General features: G+C 47.2%; 2 protein-coding genes across 2 annotated transcripts in view; one reads left to right on the plus strand and one right to left on the minus strand.

Moving 5' to 3' along the window:
* Window positions 1-15231, plus strand: part of GRIN2D (glutamate ionotropic receptor NMDA type subunit 2D) — a 62391-nt gene extending 47160 nt beyond the window's left edge. Inside the window, exons 11-12 of the mRNA XM_030199240.1 lie at window positions 5444-5676; window positions 13642-15231. Of these exons, the coding sequence (XP_030055100.1) occupies window positions 5444-5676; window positions 13642-15231 (1823 nt within the window). The remainder of the gene's footprint in view (window positions 1-5443; window positions 5677-13641) is intronic.
* LOC115466521 (sulfotransferase family cytosolic 2B member 1-like) overlaps window positions 1-19535 on the minus strand; it is a 1032539-nt gene that overhangs the window by 1010592 nt on the left and 2412 nt on the right. The window lies entirely within an intron of this gene.

The raw sequence follows: 19535 nt of genomic DNA on the forward strand, positions 1-19535 counted from the left end.
ATATGTGATTCAGCTCTATCACCGGAGTTCAGACGGGAAAGCGTGAAACATACAGCTTCCTTTCATTTGCCGTGCCAGGAATTGCTTCCACAGTTCAGTAAAAGAGGCCCTAAAATATTTAGAAAGAACAGGCAGCTGGGAGAGCTCTCCTATTGGTCAGAGGCTGTGGGAGGGAGCACAGGCAGCTGGGAGAGCTCTCCTATTGGTCAGAGGCTGTGGGAGGGAGCACAAGCTGGAAGAGCCCTCCTATTGGTCAGAATCCATGGCAAAAATCAGAACTTGCAGTGCTGAGTTCAGCAAGGCATTGGAAGAACATTTTATTGTGATCCACTCAAGTTTTTAGGTGGAATATAAATCAATAAAATAAATAAATAAACATAGGGTCTAGGAATAACACTAACAGATGGGTATAGCAGAGCCAAGGGACATATGGAGCTGAGATTTTGAAGGGAAAAAACATCAACCTTCCTGGGAACATGAACACAGTTGCCACCTCAGTCCAACTGGCAGAGTTTATCTGGAGCTCAGAGTCCCAGCCAAGCCCTGGATCAGCCTTCCACCTCCTCCCCATTCCTCTTCCCCTCCCCTCTCTGCCTCCCTCCTTCCCCTGTCCTTATTCTCTCTTTTTTTCATTCCCCCTTCAATTCCCAGTTTTCTCTCTTCTTACCATTTTTGACCAAGGCTTTTACATTAGGTTGATTAAAACACTTTTTTGCAGTCTGCATAGGAGAGTGAGGGAACATCTGGGAGAGATGGGGGGGGGGGGGGGGGGGATGAGAAGTGAATGGAAGCAGTCTGTTTTGCCACCTCCAAACCTGCTAAGACCCCAGTCCAGCTTCCAACCACTGAAGGAGACCTTCCATGGTTCCCAGCAAAGGCATTTTCTTGAATATTACATAGTAACGTGGAGGCGTATTTTCAAAGCACTTAGACTTACAAAGTTATGTGGTAACCTATGGAACTTTGTAAGTCTAGATGCTTTGAAAATGAGACTCATAGAGGGGCATAATCGAACGAAAACGTCTATCTCCATGGGCGTTTATCTCCGAGAACGGGTCCGTGAAGGGGCGGACCGAACCGTATTTTCGAAAAAAATAGACGTCCATGTTTTATTCGACAATTTGTGAGCTGGGCGTTTTTGTTTTTCAGCGATAGTGGAAAATGAAAGCGCCCAGCTCAAAAACGAATAAATCCAAGGCATTTGTTCATGGGAGGGGCCAGGATTCGTAGTGCACTGGTCCCCCTCACATGCCAGGACACCAACCGGGCACCCTAGGGGGCACTTTTACAAAAACAAAAGAAAAGGTAAAACAGCTCCCAGGTGCATAGCACCCTTCCCTTGTGTGTTGAGCCCCCAAATCCCCCTCAAAACCCACTGCCCACAAGTCTACACCATTACTATAGCCCTAAGGGGTGAAGGGGGGCACCTACATGTGGGTACAGTGGGTTTGGGGGGGTTGGACGACTAAGCATTAAGCAGCACAATTGTAACAGGTAGGGGGGGATGGGCCTGGGTCCACCTGCCTGAAGTCCACTGCACCCCCTAACAACTGCTCCGGGGACCTGCACATTGCTGCCAGGGAGGTGGGTATGACATTTGAGGGTGAAAATAAAAAGTTGTGAAACATCATTTTTTGTGGTGGGAGGGGGTTAGTGACCACTGGGGGAGTCAGGGGAGGTCATCCCCGATTCCCTCTGGTGGTAATCTGGTCATTTAGGGCACTTTTTGAGCCTTATTCGTGCAAAAACAGGGTCCAGGAAAAGTGCCCTAAATTATAGCTACAAACGCATACTTTTTTTCCATTATCGGCGAAAGGCGCCCATCTGTGTTCGGGTGATAACCATGCCCCAGTCCCGCCTTCACCACGCCTCTGACACGCCCCCGTCAACGTTGTACGCTTCCGCGATGGAGTGCAGTTGAAAACGTCCAAGTTCGGCTTTCGATTATACCGCGTTATTCGTTTTTGTGAGATAAACGTCCATCTCCCGATTTAGGTCGGAACTTGGGCGTTTTTCTCGTTCGATTATAAGCAGGATAGTAACATAATAGATGACAGCAGATAAAGACCTGTACGGTCCATCCATTCTGCTCAACACGATAAACTCGTAGCATAAACTTCATACATATACCTGATCTTGATTTGTCCTTGCCATTTTCAGGGCACAAACCTTACAAGTCTGCCCGGGCACTGGTCTTGCTTCCCAATTACCTTAAAATATTGTTTAATACAATGAAGTTTTAAAGCGGTTTACAAAATTTACAAATGTAACAAAATTTAAGTACACAACAAGCTAAAATTAACAGACAACAAAATTACAACTTTAACAAAATTAACAATCTAGCAAATTAGAAAATAAAATACCAAAAAAACCCTAAAATACATATCTAGCAATAAATAAAATTATAATCCAACAAAAGCTTGCTCAAAAATCCAGTTTTCAAAAGCTTATGAAAACTGGCATAACCAGAAAAATCACAGAGATTAAGAGGTAAAGAATTCCATAATGAAGGTCCAGAGTCATTAAAACTTCTGTTACATGTAGAAGGAAGTTCTATAACCTGAAGAAATGGAAACTGTAAAAGACGTTGCTGTGAAGAACGCAAAAGGTGACAATGATCTTGTATAAATTAGTCTGTTGGTCAAAGTGGTGTTTGCATATGAAAAGCTTTAAAAACGATGCACAGTATTTTAAATGTTATCTTGGCATGGATGGGCAACCAAAGTACATCTTTCAGAAGTAGCTTAACATGATCAGACTTTTTACTATCAGTTATCAAGCGAGCTGCAGTATTTTGGACAAGTTGGAGTCTCTTCAGACTAGTTTTTGCAAGACCCAAATTAAAGGAATTACAATAGTCCAGTCCAGCCTACTGGTGACAAAGGCATGGACCGATTTAATAAAAATTTCTTTCGTCAAAAGAGGCTTCAACTGTCGAATCTGTCTGAGTTGGAAATAGCAAGATTTTACCACAAGACCAATTTGCTTATCGAACTTCAATGACTTATCACAGTGGAAACCTAAGGTAACAATTTCATCGTTAAGAGGAACAGGCTTCCCCTGTAGCATCGGTTGAACAGGTAAGTGTTGGTCTTACGAGACAGCCAACGCGCTGCTGATTTTTCTACATGGAGAAACGAATCGTGCTCATTTAACCGTTCATCCGGTAAACTTAGTTTACTATTTAAATTACTTGAACTAGATCTTTTTTCATGAAAACAAGTAATTGAATATCGTCTGCAAAAAAAGATGAAACCTTAACATTCAACTATCGAGGAGATCAGCCCGGGGCATTAAACAGATGTTACAAAAGCATAGGTGAAAGTAACGAGCTCGGTGACACTCCTCTTCCTCAAAACCCTGTTTTCAGACTTCTCATTATTTCACTTTATAAATTGAACGCAATTAGAAAAGTGAGACTGAAACCACGATACCGAGTTAATGCATCAGTTCAAGCAATTTAAAATCAGAGACAGTATCAAAGGCTGCAGTTAAATCCAACCGCATGCAGATGGCAATCATCACCTTGGGCACCCATCACAATCACGTCATCTGTGATGGACAAGAGAAGAGATTCCTTGCTGTGGTGGTGCCCTGTAATCAGACGGACCATCTATGCAAAATTTGTCTTTTTTCTACCAAATTACTGAGTTGTTGCAATACTGTTTTCTCAAGCACTTTAGTTAGCAACAAAAAATTAGAAATGGGACGAAAACTAGAAATACCCATCATCAGCTTTCTTTCCTTTCTTTAGAGCAGGAGTGATAGCGGCTTCTTTTAATCAGGGACAACGCCTGTCTGCAATGAAAGACCATTGCCATCTAATCACCACTAAACTTGGTTTTCAGGTCTTCTATACAGGATTCTTTTGTGTTTATCCCACATATTTTTGAATTCCGTTACCGTTTTCATGTCTACCACCTCCCACAGGAGGGTATTCCAAGTATCTACCACCCTCTCCATGAAAAAGTACTTCCTGATGTTACTCCTCAATTGTCCCCCTTGCAACCTCAATTTACGTCTCCTAGTTCTACCACCTTCCTATCTCTGAAATGGGTTTATTTGTAGATTAATACCTTTCAAATATTTGACTGTCTGTATCATATCACCCCTGTCTTTCCTTTCCTACAGGGTACACATCTTTAGGTCATCATACGTCTTGTGACTCAAACCCCATACCATTTTTGTCACTTTTCTCTGAAACGCTTCAAGTCTTTATACGTCCTTAGCACGACATAACCTCCAAAACTGAACACAATACTCCAAGTGGGGCCTCACCAACAATTTGTTGTACTAGAGTCCAACTTTTCACTTTCTCCTTTCTGATTTCTACTTTGAGGGGCATAATCGAACGGGGACGGCCATCTCTAAGGACGTTCCGGCGAAGGGGCGGGGAAACCCGTATTATCGAAACAAGATGGGCGTCCAGCTTTCGTTTCGATAATATGGTCGGGGAGGCCCAAATCCCAACATTTAGGTCGACCTCACAGATGGTCGTCCCCGGTTTTCGGCCATAATGGAAACTGAGGACGCCCATCTCAAAAACGACCAAATCCAAGGCATTTGGTTGTGGGAGAAACCAGCATTCATAGTGCACTGGTCCCCCTGACATGCCAGGACACCAACTGGGCACCCTAGGGGGCACTGCAGTGGACTTCACAAATTGCTCCCAGCTCCATAGCTCCCTTACCTTCGGTGATGAGCCCCCCAAACCCCACTCCCCACAACTGTACACCACTACCATAGCCCTAAGGGGTGAAGGGGGCACCTACATGTGGGTACAGTGGGTTTCAGGTGGGTTTTGAAGGGCTCACATTTACCAGCACAAGTGTAACAGGTAGGGGGGATGGGCCTGGGTCCGCTTGCCTGAAGTGCACTGCACCCACTAAAACTGTTCCAGGGACCTGCATACTGCTGTCATGGAGCTGAGTATGACATTTGAGGCTACATAGAGGCTGGCAAAAAATATTTAAAAAGTTTTTTTTTGCGGGTGGGAGGGGGTCAGTGACCACTGGAGGAGTAAGGGGAGGGGGAGGTCATCCCCGATTCCCTCCGGTGGTCATCTGGTCAGTTTGGGCACCTTTTTGAGGCTTGGTTGTGAAAAAAATGGACCAAGTAAAGTCTGCCAAATGCTCGTCAGGGACGTCCTTCTTTTTTCCATTATCGGCCGAGGACGCCCATCTCTTAAGCATACCCCAGTCCCGCCTTCACTATGCCTCCAACATGCCCCCGTGAACTTTGGTTGTCCCTGCGATGGACTGCAGTTGAGGGCGTCCGAAATCGGCTTTCGATTATGCCGATTTGGGCGACCCTGAGAGAAGGATGCTCATCTCCCGATTTGTGTCGGAAGATGGGCGTCCTTCTCTTTAGAAAATGTCCCTGTTTGTCTGTCCCTCTCACCATCCCACCACCACCACTTGCTCTTCACCCTTGCTTCTTTCAGATGAGATCGAGATGCTGGAGCGCCTCTGGTTGTCAGGCATTTGTCACAATGACAAGATTGAAGTGATGAGCAGCAAATTGGACATCGATAACATGGCGGGAGTCTTCTATATGCTGCTGGTGGCCATGGGGCTCAGCCTGCTGGTCTTTGCCTGGGAGCACCTTGTCTACTGGAAGCTGCGGCACTGCATGAGGCATACGGGCAAGCTGGACTTTCTCCTGGCCTTCAGCAGGGTAAGATAACATGATAGAGGGAGCATGTGGCATGGATCCTCACCTCCACATCCATCTACATCTCTGGTCCACCTCCATTGACCCTTCCCCTTAATCTGTTTTTTCCTCCTCTCTTCTGCCACCCCCTTCTTCCCCTGTATCTTTCTGTCTCTCATTGACCATCCATCAATCTTGGTTTTCTGGACATTCAGATGTGGAATCGATACTCTCTGCAGCCTATCCATCTACCTTTCCACCCTTAGCTACCTCTGCCAATTCAATCTGTTGCGTCTGACCCACTTTAAAATTCCGCCTGGCCACTGTTGGAAACAGGGTACTGGGCTTGATGGACCTTTGGTTTGAACCAGTATTTTATTTTATTTATTTATTTGTTACATTTGTACCCCACATTTTCCCACCTATTTGCAGGCTCAATGTGGCTTACATAGTACCGTAGAGGCTGTTGCCAGTTTGGTTGGTGACAGATACAAAGCTATATTGTGATCAGATGAGGTAGGTGTGGATCAGGCATCAGGGAGATCGAAAGAAATGAAGATTATAAATTGTCCAGAACAGTCATTAGTTGTGCTGTGTTGCTGGGTACTGGTCTTTTATGTTGGATCGTTGGGATAGGCCGTTTTGAAGAGGTAAGTTTTGAGTGATTTTCTGAAGTTTAAGTGGTCATGGATTTTTCTGACAGCATTTGAGAGACCGTTCCATAGTTGTGCACTTATGTAGGAGAAGTTGGATGCGTAGGTTGCTTTGTATTTTAGCCTCTTGCAGTTTGGATAATGTAGGTTTAGGTATGATCTTGATGATATTATTCTGTTTCTGGTTGGTAGATCTATTAGGTCTGTCATGTATCCTGGTACTACGCCGTAGATGATTTTAAAGAGGCATATTTTCAAAGCACTTAGCCTCCCAAAGTTCCATAGAAACTTATGGAACTTAGCCTCCCAAAGTGCTTTGAAAATATGCCTCTTTGTGTACCAAGGTGCAGATTTTGAAGGTGGTCCGTTCTTTGATGGGGAGCCAGTGCAGCTTTACTCGTAGGGGTTTAGCACTTTTGAATCTTGTTTTACCATATATCAGTCTAGCTGCTGTATTTTGGGCGGTCTGGAGTTTTTTTGTGAGTTGTATTGTACATCCCGCGTAGATTCCGTTACAGTAATCTGCGTGGCTTAGGACCATTGATTGTATTATGTTTCGAAAAGTTTCCCTCGTGAAGAAAGGTTTTATTCGTTTGAGTTTCCACATTGTATGGAACATTTTCTTTATTATGGTGTTTACTTGGTGTGAGGTTACGATCGAGTGTGACCCTGAGTATTTTCAAGCTTTCTGAAGTAGGGAGTGTGTGTCCTGGGGTGCTTATGGTTGCGGGTTTGTATTTGTTGTGTTGTGATGTGATGTGAGGATGAGGCAGTGTGTTTTTTCAGTGTTCAATTTCAGTTGGAATGAGCTTGCCCAGGAGTCCATGTTGCTAAGGCCATCATTAATTTCATTAGTTATTTCTGTCAAGTCCTTTCTGAAGAGAATGTATATTGTAACCAGTGGCGTAGCCAGACCTGACATTTTGGGTGGGCCCAGAGCTAATATGGGTGGGCACTATGTAGTGAGTGCCCACCCATATTAGGTGTGAGTAGTTTTTTTTGGGATCCTAAATAATTTTTAATAAACAGTCTGCCCAACAGCTGTCCTACAGCAACATAAACCACATACATATTCGGAACCTATGTTGCAAACCTTAAAACCACCATACCGAGAATACAAAACACTGAGGACATATAGAGCAATTCTACCATACCATAAGCAGTCATTTCTACGAGTCACACAAGGAAAAGGAAAGCATCTTAAACACTACAGTGAGCACTAGAACATCAACTCACCTATTGTAAAACGAAACCAGACAGAATAGTACAGATCATCGATCCTGCACAGTCAATGCCAACTGAAAGCCATGTCTTTTTCACAAACACAGATACACCCTAATCCACTATAAAATAATACCAATTACCACTTTACAAATTAACAAATAGAAATAAAACAAATATAGAAAATAAAATAATACCATGTTATTAGACTAATACATTTAGCTGTCAGAGGCCAAAACCTTCTTCCTCAGGTCAATACAGTAAAGTGCTGTTACAGTATCCTATCCTGACCTGAGGAAGGGGGCTTTGTTCTCTGAAAGTTTGTCAAAATGTATTACAATTAGTCCAATAAAAAGATTACCTTATTTACATGTTCTATTATAAACATTTATTAACACAGCTACAATACTACTTTATCCTAAAGCAAAAAATAAAAATATATATTTTATTTACAGTTTGTTGTCTCTGGTTTCTGCTTTCCTCATCTTCTTTTCACTGTCTTCCTTCCATCCAGCATCTGTCTTCATTCTTTCTCTGCCAACCAGTTTCTGCCCTCTCTGCTGTCCCCTCCATCCAATGTCTGCCCTCTCTCCCTGCCCCTTCCATGCACATCTGCCCTCTATCTCTGCCCCATCCATCCACCATCTGCCCCTGTCTGCCCTCTCTCATTCCCCCTTCCATTCACTGTCTGCCCTTTCTATCCCTTCCATCCACTGTCTGCCCTTTCTCTCTGCCTCTTCAATCCACCATTTGCCCTCCCTCTCCCATCCATCCAGGGTCTGCCCTCCCTCTCACTCCCCCTTCCATCCAGGATCTGTCCCCTCTCTCTGCCCCTTTTTTTCAGCCCCCAGTTTTAGCCCCCTTATCCTACCTGCCCCTAGTTCTAGCCCCAGCCCACATCTCCCACCTGTCCCCCCTTTTCAGCACCCAGTTTCAGCTCCACTATCCCACCAGTCCCCAGTTTCAGCCCCAGCTCTTTTCTCCCACCAGTCCCGAGCTTCAGCCCCCAGCCACTTCTCCCTATCCCCTTTTCAGCCCCCAGTTTCAACCCCAGCCCTTTTCTCCCACCAGTCCCGAGCTTCAGCCCCCAGCCACTTCTCCCTATCCCCTTTTCAGCCCCCAGTTTCAACCCCAGCCCTTTTCTCCCACCAGTCCTGAGCTTCAGCCCCCAGCCACTTCTCCCTATCCCCTTTTCAGCCCCCAGTTTCAACCCCAGCCCTTTTCTCTCACCAGTCCCGAGCTTCAGCCCCAGCCACTTCTCCCTGTCCCCTTTTCAGCCCCCAGTCTCCACAGTTTCAGCCCCTGCCCCTTTTCAGCCCCCAGTTCCAGTGTTAGCCCCCTTATCCCACCTACCCTCCTTTTCAGCCCCCAGTTCCAGCCCTCTTCATCCACGTGCCTTACAATAGGGCCCCCCCTTTTCAGCCCCAGACCCATTCTCCCACCTGCCCCAGGCATGCCCCATTTTCCCACCAGCCCCAGGCATGGCCCCTATTTTCCCTACTGGCCCCTTCTCAGATCCCAGTTCCAGCCCCCTTCTCCCATCTGAGACCCCCTCCCCACCCCAGTCCCCTTCTTCCATCTGAGACCCCCCTCCCCATTCTCCCATCTGAGACCCGACCCCCCTCCCCTCCCCCATCTGACCCCTCCCCTCATCTGAGACCCCCTCCCCACCACTTCCCTCCCCTTCTCCCATCTGAGACCCCCCTCCCCACCCCTCCTCCCATCTGAGACCCCCCACCCCAGTCCCCTTCTCCCATCTGAGACCCCCCCAACCCGACATGACCCGACTACCAGCTCCGTCGACAGCCCTCTTAGTTCTCCTGCCACACCACCCTGCCTTAAAAAAAAATCTGTGAAGCCATTTCGCAGGCAGTGCTTCGCGTCTGCCCTGCGTGCATTGCAAAAGAAGGAAATCGCCTCGTCTTCGGGCCTTCCCTCACTGTGTCCTGCCCGCCGAGGGCGGGACATAGTGAGGGAAGGCCCAAAGACGACGAGGCGATTTCCTTCTTTTGCAACGCAAGCAGGGCAGACGCGAAGCGCTGCCTGTGATATGGCTTCACAGATTTTTTTTTAAATGCTCGATTTTCCAAGCGCTGACTGGGTGGGCCCGAGTTGTGATTGGGTGGGCCTGGGCCCACCCAGGCCCACCTGTAGCTACGCCCCTGATTGTAACGTCATCTGCATAGATGAATGGGTTGAGACCTCGATTGGACCAGGACTTTGCCAGTGGGATCATTAACATGTTGAAGAGTACTGGTGATAATGGTGATCCTTGAGGTACTCCACAGGTTGCTATCCATGGTGGTGATATATTTGAGTTTGATTTTACTTGGTATGTTCTGGTGGTCAGAAAGCCCTTGATCCAGTTAAGTACGTTTCTAGCAATCCCAAAGTGGTCAAGGAGTCTCAGTAATAGGTTGTGGTTTACCATGTTGAATGCACTCGACATGTCAAATTGGAGGAAAAGTATGCTTTTACCTACTGCTATTTCCTGCTTGAATTTGGCCAGGAGAGTAAGTAGCACGGTTTCAGTGCTATGGTGGGAGCGGAATCCTGATTGTGAATCGTGAAGTATTGAGAACTTGTCCAAATATTCCGTGAATTGTTTAGTTACCAAGCTCTCCATCAATTTTACTACTAGAGGGATAGACGCAACTGATCGATAGTTGGTGAGGTTATTTGTTTTTTTCTTAGTGTCTTTTGGTATTGGGGTAAGTAGGATGTTGCTATATTCCTTTGGGAAGGAGCCTTGCTGTAACATGAAGTTAAGGTAGGATGTGAGGTCTTCTATGAATCGGTTGGGGGCATGTTTAAGTAGGTGACTGGGGCATGTGTCCAGTTTGCAATGGGTGTTGGCGAACCTGCGGGTAGCTTGTGTGATTGATTCGGTGGTGAGTGGATTGAATGTTGACCAGGTTCGGTCAGCTGGGTATCCATCCGGGATTAGGTCCAGGTTGTCGAACAAGTTTTTGATATCAGTGTTATGATGAGGAAGGGTGCTGTGTAGTTTTGTTTTTTTGACTTTGAAGTAGATGGCTAGTTTGTCTGCAGGTGGGATGTCTGTGTTGGATGTGGTAACCGGGGTGGTACCTAATAGCTTATTAACGAGTTGGGATAGTTTCTTGAGATCTTTGTTGTCCAGTCCTAGTTTGGTTTTGTAATAGGACCTTTTGGTTTGCCTAATTGCATATTTGTATTTTCTATGTATTTGTTTCCATGCATTGAGTGTGTGATCGTCTTTTGCTTTTTTCCATGCTCGCTCTAGTTTCCTGGTTTGTGTTTTGAGTTTTTTAAATTCGTCATTGTACCAAGGTATTGAATTTTGTCTTCTTGATGTTCTTGTCTTTAGAGGTGCTATTTCATTTAGTATGGTTCTGTATCTATCCTCCCATTGATTGAGGTACTGTGTGGAATTGGATCTTGTTATCCATCTGTTGTTGTATATCTGTTGCCAGAATATTTGTGAATCTGTTTGCCCTCTCGTAGTGTAAGTTGTTTGTTCTGATGAGTGGGTTGATTCCATCTTACGCCAGTTTAGGAATAGGTTCAATTTGTAGTGGTCTGTCCAGGGTGTTTCTGACCATTTGATGTTTGTTATTGATAGGTTATGATCTGTGTGCAGTTTGTGTGCTAGGAGGTCCAGTGTGTGTCCCTTAATATGGGTAGTTTGTATTTGAGGCCATTTGAGATCCTAGGACTGTAAGAATTCTTTGCATTCACGTACGTAGGCGGAGTTGGGATCTTCGAGGTGAAGGTTTATGTCGCCTAGTATTAGTAGAGTTGTTAACACAAGTGATTGAGATATCCTGGCAACTCTTGTGTTCTTATGATTCCTTAGTTGATCATCTGCTTGTCAGTCTGTCCATCCATGTTTGACCCTCCAATATCCTTATAGCATCTTTACTCTGTTCCTCTTCCTTCTTCATGCCAGTTTCCTAAAAGAGGCAACTTCTGGAATAAATTTAACTGAAAGGGTGTCTTGTGCCATCACCAAGTTGCAAGGAGGAGGGATGGATAAATACAGATGTTCTACTGCAGATTAATCCTTTCTTTTCTCTTCTTGTCCCCTTCTTCATCTGTCCTGCTCCTCAACTCATAAGTGAACAGAATTCAACCCTAGCAGTGCCCGTCATCATGCCACCATGCAGACCATCAGGTCCATCCTTCCTGTCAACTGTTGGATCGATGGCATTGGCATCTATAGGTGTGGCCCGGTGGGAAGAGGAGGTTTCTCCCCCAGAGAAAATACATACAGCCCAGACCTAAAGCAAGTGGAACCAGGTTCCTGTTTAGCTCAGGTTTTGATACCTTCACAAATTTGGAACCCCATGTAGTGGCCTGTGTCACCTGTGCCAAAAATCAGTCAGACATGTCCCCCTCTCCCACCCCCACCAGTCTGGCACAGCTGGAGGCTCCCGGGCTGGGCTATGGATGCATACCCCTACCCTCTACTAGGGTCAAAAATGTTGAGTGGGGTCTTCTGGCCTGATTTTCAAGGGCTGAAACCAGGGTCTCTTCTCTCCCTCACTCTGTATTTTCTCACTCCTCAGTTCCAATCCCCACTCTGCTGCCACCACGCTGTGAACATAGCTCGATTCCCTAGTACCCTCAGTTATGAATCCCTTCTCTGTCCCTGACACAGGGGTAATTCTCAAAAGACTGCTTAAAGATGGGCACCGGGATGGAATGCTGCATGTGGGTTCTATAATGCCAGTTGCACACAGTCGCTGTCATAGAAGTCCACGTTTATGTGCTGGACTGTCGTCATGAACCCAATGGCTGGTGTAAACACTCGTGCACTATAACCTGCGCATATAAGTGTTAGACATGCCCCTGACTTGTCCATGCCCTCCCCCCAGGCCTACACCCCCCATGCAACTGGGCGCTCTGAATTCGCACGCGCATTTTATAGAATACCGACAGAGGCAACTATGTAATTGCTAATTAAAACCAGTTATTAATTGGTCATTAATGCCGGTGAGCAGCTCGTTAGCGTATTAAGTTACGCACAAAACTTTTCACGCTGGTGGCACAGGTGGGCCTGCGACTTCATAAAATTAGGGGGGAGGGGTCCACTGCATGCTGAAAAGATGACTCCAGGATGCACACCAGACGTGGCTGCATGAGTCTGTAATGCCCCTCTTCAGTGAGGGTTGGTGACCAGCTCTATGTCATTCATCAAGGGCAGGAATAGTCATAATTTTACCCACAGGGTATCTCTGGTCTTGTAGTGAAGGGCCACCCCACCATCCCTCCCTACCCCCAACAAGACCCCCTTCACTCCAGGCTTTTCTCCGCTTTAGCACCCCTTATCTCTCTGCTGTTAGGAATCAACAGCCCTGTGCCACCAGGGATCCAGCGAGAGCTGATGAATCCTGCACAGCCCCCACCCACCCCCACCCCTAATTTCTGTGACTCCCTGATCTTTGCTGTGCTCAGCAGCAGGGCCTGTATGCGCTTAAAGCCTCATTATCCATCGCTCCCCCTCCTACTGACAGGTCCCCTGGCTCCTCGCTGCTTCACTCTCTCGCTCTGTCAGGAGGGCGATCTTCTTATAATCAACATGCCTGTCACATTAGCAGCTGCGCGAACACTGCGCTGCTGTATCACTCTGCTCCCCCCGCCCTCTCCTGTGCAGGTGAATCCCTGGAACAGAGAGAGAGAGAGAGCGAGCCGTGTATCTCCTTCTTTCCTGTATGTATGTGTGAGTAGGTCTCTGTTTTTGTAGAACATGTATTTAACCCTGTGTGCGTGCATATCTCTCTCTCCCTCTCCCTCTCCCTCTCCCTCTCGTCTCTTCTCTCTCCCTCCTCTCTCTTCCCTTTGCCCTTCCTCTCTCTCACTTTCTTGTGCCTTCTGAGAAATTAATGATCTCGCACAAGGACAAACAGAACAACAGGACAGGAGAAGGCAGCAGAGGAACGGGTGGGGATGCAGTGGGAGCGGCTCACGCTGATCCCCAAATCCAGAGCCGGTTCTTAACTCCAGCTGTTGCTGCTGAGACCAGAGAGAGCGAGTGGAGACCCTGCTTTCACTCCCCCCTCCCCCCATCTCATGACAGACAATAAACCAGGCCTATTTTAACACCCCCTATTTTTTTCCTTTTCTCCCCCAGGGCATGTACAGTTGCTGTAGCGCAGAAGACCCCAAAGTGAACGACCAGCAGCTGCCTGTCCTCAACCACTGCTACCCACTGCAGAGAGTGCCCACGCTCTCAAACTCCGCCACCGCTGCCGCGGCTGCCCCTCAACCACCGCCTCTGGCCCCCACCCAACCTGTGCCCTGCACCAACTTTCTGCCCCGTGAGAGGTGGACTGTGGAACGTTGGCACCACGCCCGCAGCCCCAACTGCTTCAAGGAGGTCTATGCCCCAACCCGTGATTCAGCTCAGAAGTCAGCCCCCACCCGTCACTCTCTGAAGAGCCTCTTCGCCGATGGCTTCCACCGCTACTATGGCCCCATTGAGCCCGAGGGGCTGTCGGACCACTTGGCGGAGACCGGCCAGGCTTTCGGGAAGGAGAAGGTGGTGGTAGGCCCTTGCCCGATGTCCTCCCCACCGCTACAGAGAGAGCATTTCCTGGAAAATCCGCCCTCTTACTTTGCCATCGTGCGGGAGAAAGATGCGCCAGAGTCGACTGGGTGGCAGTCAAAGATTTCCCGTGGTCTCTACGAGAGTTTCCCCATGGGCAAAGAGCGAGCTACCAAGCCAGCTGGCCAGGCCCGGGGCAGCCGCACTCCAGAAATGGCAGGGAAGAAATACGATCACATCGGTGGCTACCCCTCAAAAGGAGCCCTCTCCTGTGAAATGGAATGCGAGGTGCGCGGAGGAGGAGGAGGAGGCTCCAGACCCAGCAAGACAGCCACCGAGTCCTTCGACGGTCCCCACTATGGCTACACACGCTTCTCCTATGAGGACGACCATGGCAGCGGAGGTGGCGGCGGTGGTGGTGGCGGCAGTGGTGGCAGCAGCAGTGGAAGGGAGCGCAGGCGCCGCCGACGCAGAGAAGAAGCTGACCCCGAGTCCCAGCCGCTGCTGCGCAAGACGTGTCCCACCCGCTCACACATCTGCAGGAGCCACTCCCATCCCTTGGTGATGGGTGCCAGTTTCCCCGGCCCAAGTGAGTACACCGAGCTGTCCGACTCCGACTCGGACATCTGTGAGATGGAGGCCCCCTGCCCCAAATCGGAGCTGGGCCACGACTGTTGGTATTCGCCTGACCACTTCTGCACCTACCCATCCAGGGAGCGTCAGGCCTCCGTCTCGGCAACTCGCAAGCCAATGAGGTACTGGTCAGTGGACAAGCTGGGCAAGTACCAGCAGCTGAGCAAGGAGTATCTCCCAGCCACGTGCCACGGCTCCTGCTACTGCAGCAGTCTAGACCTTCTGCCACTCCGCTGCCACAAAGAACCACATTATTTCAGTTGCTCGGAGGAGAAACTGGAGAGGCACTTGGACTGGGAACACCTGAGAGACCACTGCTCCTGTCACCGCCACCGGCGCCATCATCACCACCACCACCACCACTCCTGTGACCTCGCTCCCATCCACCCTACCTCCCGAAGCCTGGAGGACCTCAGCCGGTGTCATCTGAGGTGCAACAGACACACCTTCTCACCGGAGTGGCTGCCCCGGATCAGTCGCAGCGGTAACCTCTACACCAGGAGGGGGTCGGCCCACTTTTCTAGCTTAGAGTCGGAGGTATGACCGGAGGACTGGCAGGCCATTACAGGACTTGATTCTATATTTATACATTATACGCCTATATCTTATACAACCGAAGCCAAAACTAACCCTATCTTTGCTCCAGAATACAACATCGCCTCCTGCCCTTCTCTCTCAAATGGGACACACTGCTTGGGATGATGCTTAGTTCGGGGAGGCCAGTTTCTCCTATCGATTGACATCAGTAGACGCCCCATCCCTTCCAATCCCCCTGAAGTGTCTGAAGGCTGCGTCTGAAGAGGTCCTGAATAGATTCTTCCTGGCTGGGCCAGAGATGATGACTCCTTCCGGAATATTTCGGAACACAGCCTCCAGCGTTTCTCACGTCGGAAGACCACAGGCCTCCTCTCCAGCTTCCCGTTTTGGCTGTTGAACAGCAGGGTGGGCAACTGCGATGTCCCAGGGACCAGACTGTCTTATTCCTCCACCCATCGTCCTAGGACCACAGATTTGAATGGCCACTTCACATGGATACGTGACCTGGATCTAGGGTTGCCTTGGCATGCAGGAGGTGGTGGCGGGGAGGGAAGTGTGGAGGGAGAAACGCCAAGTGAAAAGGCCTCAGACCTGGTTCCTTCAATCACCATCTGCTTTTCTGTGAACTTGTGAGGAAACGATTAAGGGCTTCAATGCAGACATTTCTGTCTTCTTTAAGCACATTGCAATAGGTATGTAGGAAGGCAAAAAACAAAAACAAACAAAAAAACAAAAAAATGTACTAGTTATTACTTCTATAATTAATGAATAATATTCTTCCTAGAGGTCATATCTCCACCAGTGTATCGCCTCCAGAGAAAGCAAACCCTCGCTGAAGTTTCTTTATTCGGACTTGGGGACATTTTTACATGAACCAGCTTCATAGCTATATGAACATTCCCTAATTGCATCCCTTCCCCCCTCTCTTCTCTCTTTCCCTTTTGGAGACAAAACTGTGATAAGCTTAACAAGAGAACAATTACTGTGATTCTGAATAAGCCCATCTTTCTCCGCTCCCTAACCCCCGCCCCCAGCTCACACAACCTTGTCTGTCATTGTTTGGTGGGAGGGCTTCAGACCATTACAATGTTCTGGTTTCAGGTTTGAAGTGTGAGATCCCACCTCCACCCCTCCATGAGCGAATGAAAATTCAAAAAGTAAGGGTGGCAAAGCTAAGATAGCCATCTGGAATTACAGATGAGGTGGGATAAGGACAGAGCAGATGTGTGTGTTTGGGGGGGTGGGGGGGAGGATTTGCAAGCTTTGGTTGGATGACCATGGAATGGCACCATTGACTGGTGGATCTCTTTGGCCCTCAAGAGGGCTCTGGGCTTCCTGACCAATCACAGGATGCTTGATCCATTGGAAAAGTCTGTAATGGCTTTGCCCCCCCCCCCCCCCCCCCCCCCCCCTGACTTATGAATATACTGTTTTGAACACTCTCCTGTGAGTCTGGGAAAGTGGACTAGATTTTTTTAAATGAATCTCTCCCCTTTCTTTAGAGAACTTGGGTTTCTAGGGCCCCATGAAATGATAGGAACACCAACGATTGCAGTCAAAGGGATGAGTCCTTCCGTAAGCCATAAAGACCAAGTTCTGTGGGTGAAATTGAGATCTCTAGGTGTCAGAGGGCTCTTGGGATGATATAGTACCAGTTGGGTAAAATGCCCTTAAGTGGAACAGTAAATACATGTCATTATGTTGGGCCCTAAAAGTTGAGTGCCTCCTTATTCAGTGGGCTCCATAGGACATTTTCACTGTTCTCATAGAGAGTTTCGAGTACCAGTGTGACTCCTTCACACACACCCCCCCTCGAAAAACACACAGAGGCAAAACGACATTCAGTGGGATACCCCCCGACTCCTGAAAACTCATCATGGTCCATGATTCCGTGGGAGGAACGACATAGGGCTTTGAGATCTTTTATGTTCATGGCTAACCTTTTCCTTCGCCTTCTAATGTTGATGCCGATGGCCTTTTTTGGCTAGAATATGCAATAAAAATACTAACAATAGGTTCTTGGATTCAGGATGGAATAGATGAGTAAAGACTGTGGCATTGAAAGGGACCTTGGGTTGGTTGGTTTGGGTGGGAGGGGGTTCTGTCCTGTCCATCTGCTCCACTCTTTTTATCATTCAGGAGATATTCCTGTAGTTGGGTGACCATCAACAGGCCCTCAAAGCACATAGATTAAGCCAGTGGCGGTTGAGTCATTTAAACCCCCAGAGATAACAGTGCTGTTGTACTAACGATGGTAACATTCTAAGGTTATCTGTTAGCCATGTTGAACTGGTCTATGTATTTCTGGATAAATAAATAAATAAACAAACAAACATGAGCCTAGTTGGTACAAGGAATTAGTTACCTGCAGGCTAATTACTGAAGCCTACACCTGTATTTCAGTTTGTAGACAGTAGGGTGATGCTAACAACCACAAGTTACAGTAGAGCTTCCCAAACTGTGAATCAGAACCCCAAAAGGGGTCTTACAACCCAAGTTCAGCGTCTCATCCTGGGTAGGCTCTCCATAACGCATCATTAGCTTGTACCTCCTGGGGCTTGTACACTTTTGGGTCGCAGCCACAGAAAGATTGATAAGCGCTGGGCAAAAGGTAAAAAAAGATGCTATGTGTAACCTTTAGGGTGCTTTTTTCTCAGTGAGGTCCCCTCTATCTTCCAGTTTTCTTCTTGACAGTTCCAAAAGGGTTAATTTTGTGCATACCATGAGACAGATGAACCTCACTCTTTTGGGTAGGGTATGCTAGAGATAATTCAGTCTCTCAGGTACTTCTAACGCTCATTTCGACATTTGCATTGTTCTACAGAGAGCCTCCTTCTGGAGTTCAAGGGATCTTATATCTACAGTTGACACATCAAGATGCACTTGGAAATTCTTTTCAATCAGGCCGTTGGCGCCCTGTGTCTTTCCGCTACACTTTCTTGGTATCTGACTGCATGTCTTGGTACTTGATGATCTTTTCTTTCTCTGCACGTAGCAGAGAATAGTGCTGACACTTTCTATTAATAATGCCTTCTTGGGCTTTTCTCTTTAAGCGTGGTGTGTCCGGTTTTCTTGCATCAAGCTTTTTATCGATGGGCTCTGGAAGGTCTCAGGTAACCTTCACGTTTTCATTCTCAACTCTTCCCTCTGGGTCATGATCCCACTGTTTTTCTGATCCAGCGATGTTATAGCGGGATGAGACCTGCTGCCTTTTTTCTACGCACTGGCCTTCTGACATCAGTCAGCGAATAGATGTGTGAAGTTTCCCAGTTTCTGTGCTACAGAATCCACATTTGTCTTTTTGACTGATTTTTTTTTCTTCTATGCTGACTTTGAACCATCCTGTCTGTAGTTCACTGTCCTTTGCTGCAACAATCAATCTCTGCTCTTTAGTTTAAATTCATCTCTCCTTAACCATGCCTGTGTCAGGTTTTGAATGCTCGTGATTTCTGAAGCTGTCGCTTCAACCACTTAATTTTTTTACATGCTGGTCTAATTTTGTTGCTTCATTCTTCCATGTGCCGTGGCTTCTCATTCGTTCTGTCTGGTTGTCAGAGCACTTGCAGAGATTAAAGATGGAGAACAACTGTAGCTGTTTAATTTTGCACTGGCAATGTTAAAAGTATTTGGGTCTGTTGATGATGTAAAATATGTTTCAAGGCCTATGGTGGCAGCACTGTATGGGTAATATATTTCTAGAAGCTCTTAGAATGTACACACTTGGTATACTTGGCTTCTTATGGATTAGCTGGTGGGCATGAAGGAGTTTTCCTGTTTCTGAATCCAATGGTTTGAAATCTTTACAGGGCCAGTCTGTGATTCCAAAATTGATTCTCTGTATGTGAAAGGGGATGAGTTACTTTTTGTTTATAACCTATTCCTCAGCTCTAATCTTTGCTTCTGTCACTGGCTGGCTGGGTGTGCAACCCTGTGTGTACGGTAGGAGTGACGTTCATCCTTACAATAGATTAGCATGCAGTTTTTCATTACTCTGAGTTCAGTGCCTCCTCTTCCATGCTGTATCTCAAATTAACAGCACTGTAAAACAGGTGCAGTCTTGCCTTTTTAGGTGAGGGGGAGGGGGAATGCAGTTAGGGTTCCTCCGTGGAAGACTATTTCATTCTTCAGAACGAACACCTCAATGACTCGGTATCATTACCTTCTCATTTAAGTGTGATTTGCAGTAATCATCTTCCGAATATATATTTTTCCTGTTAATGTCAAATTTGCATCCAGAATTAAACTGATTTTTAAGTAGGGGCTTTTTTTTTAAGGTAGAACTGAGTAACTAATTTAATAACTAGAGACAG

Source organism: Microcaecilia unicolor, chromosome 3 (genome assembly GCF_901765095.1).
Source record: "Microcaecilia unicolor chromosome 3, aMicUni1.1, whole genome shotgun sequence".
Taxonomy (NCBI): domain Eukaryota; kingdom Metazoa; phylum Chordata; class Amphibia; order Gymnophiona; family Siphonopidae; genus Microcaecilia; species Microcaecilia unicolor.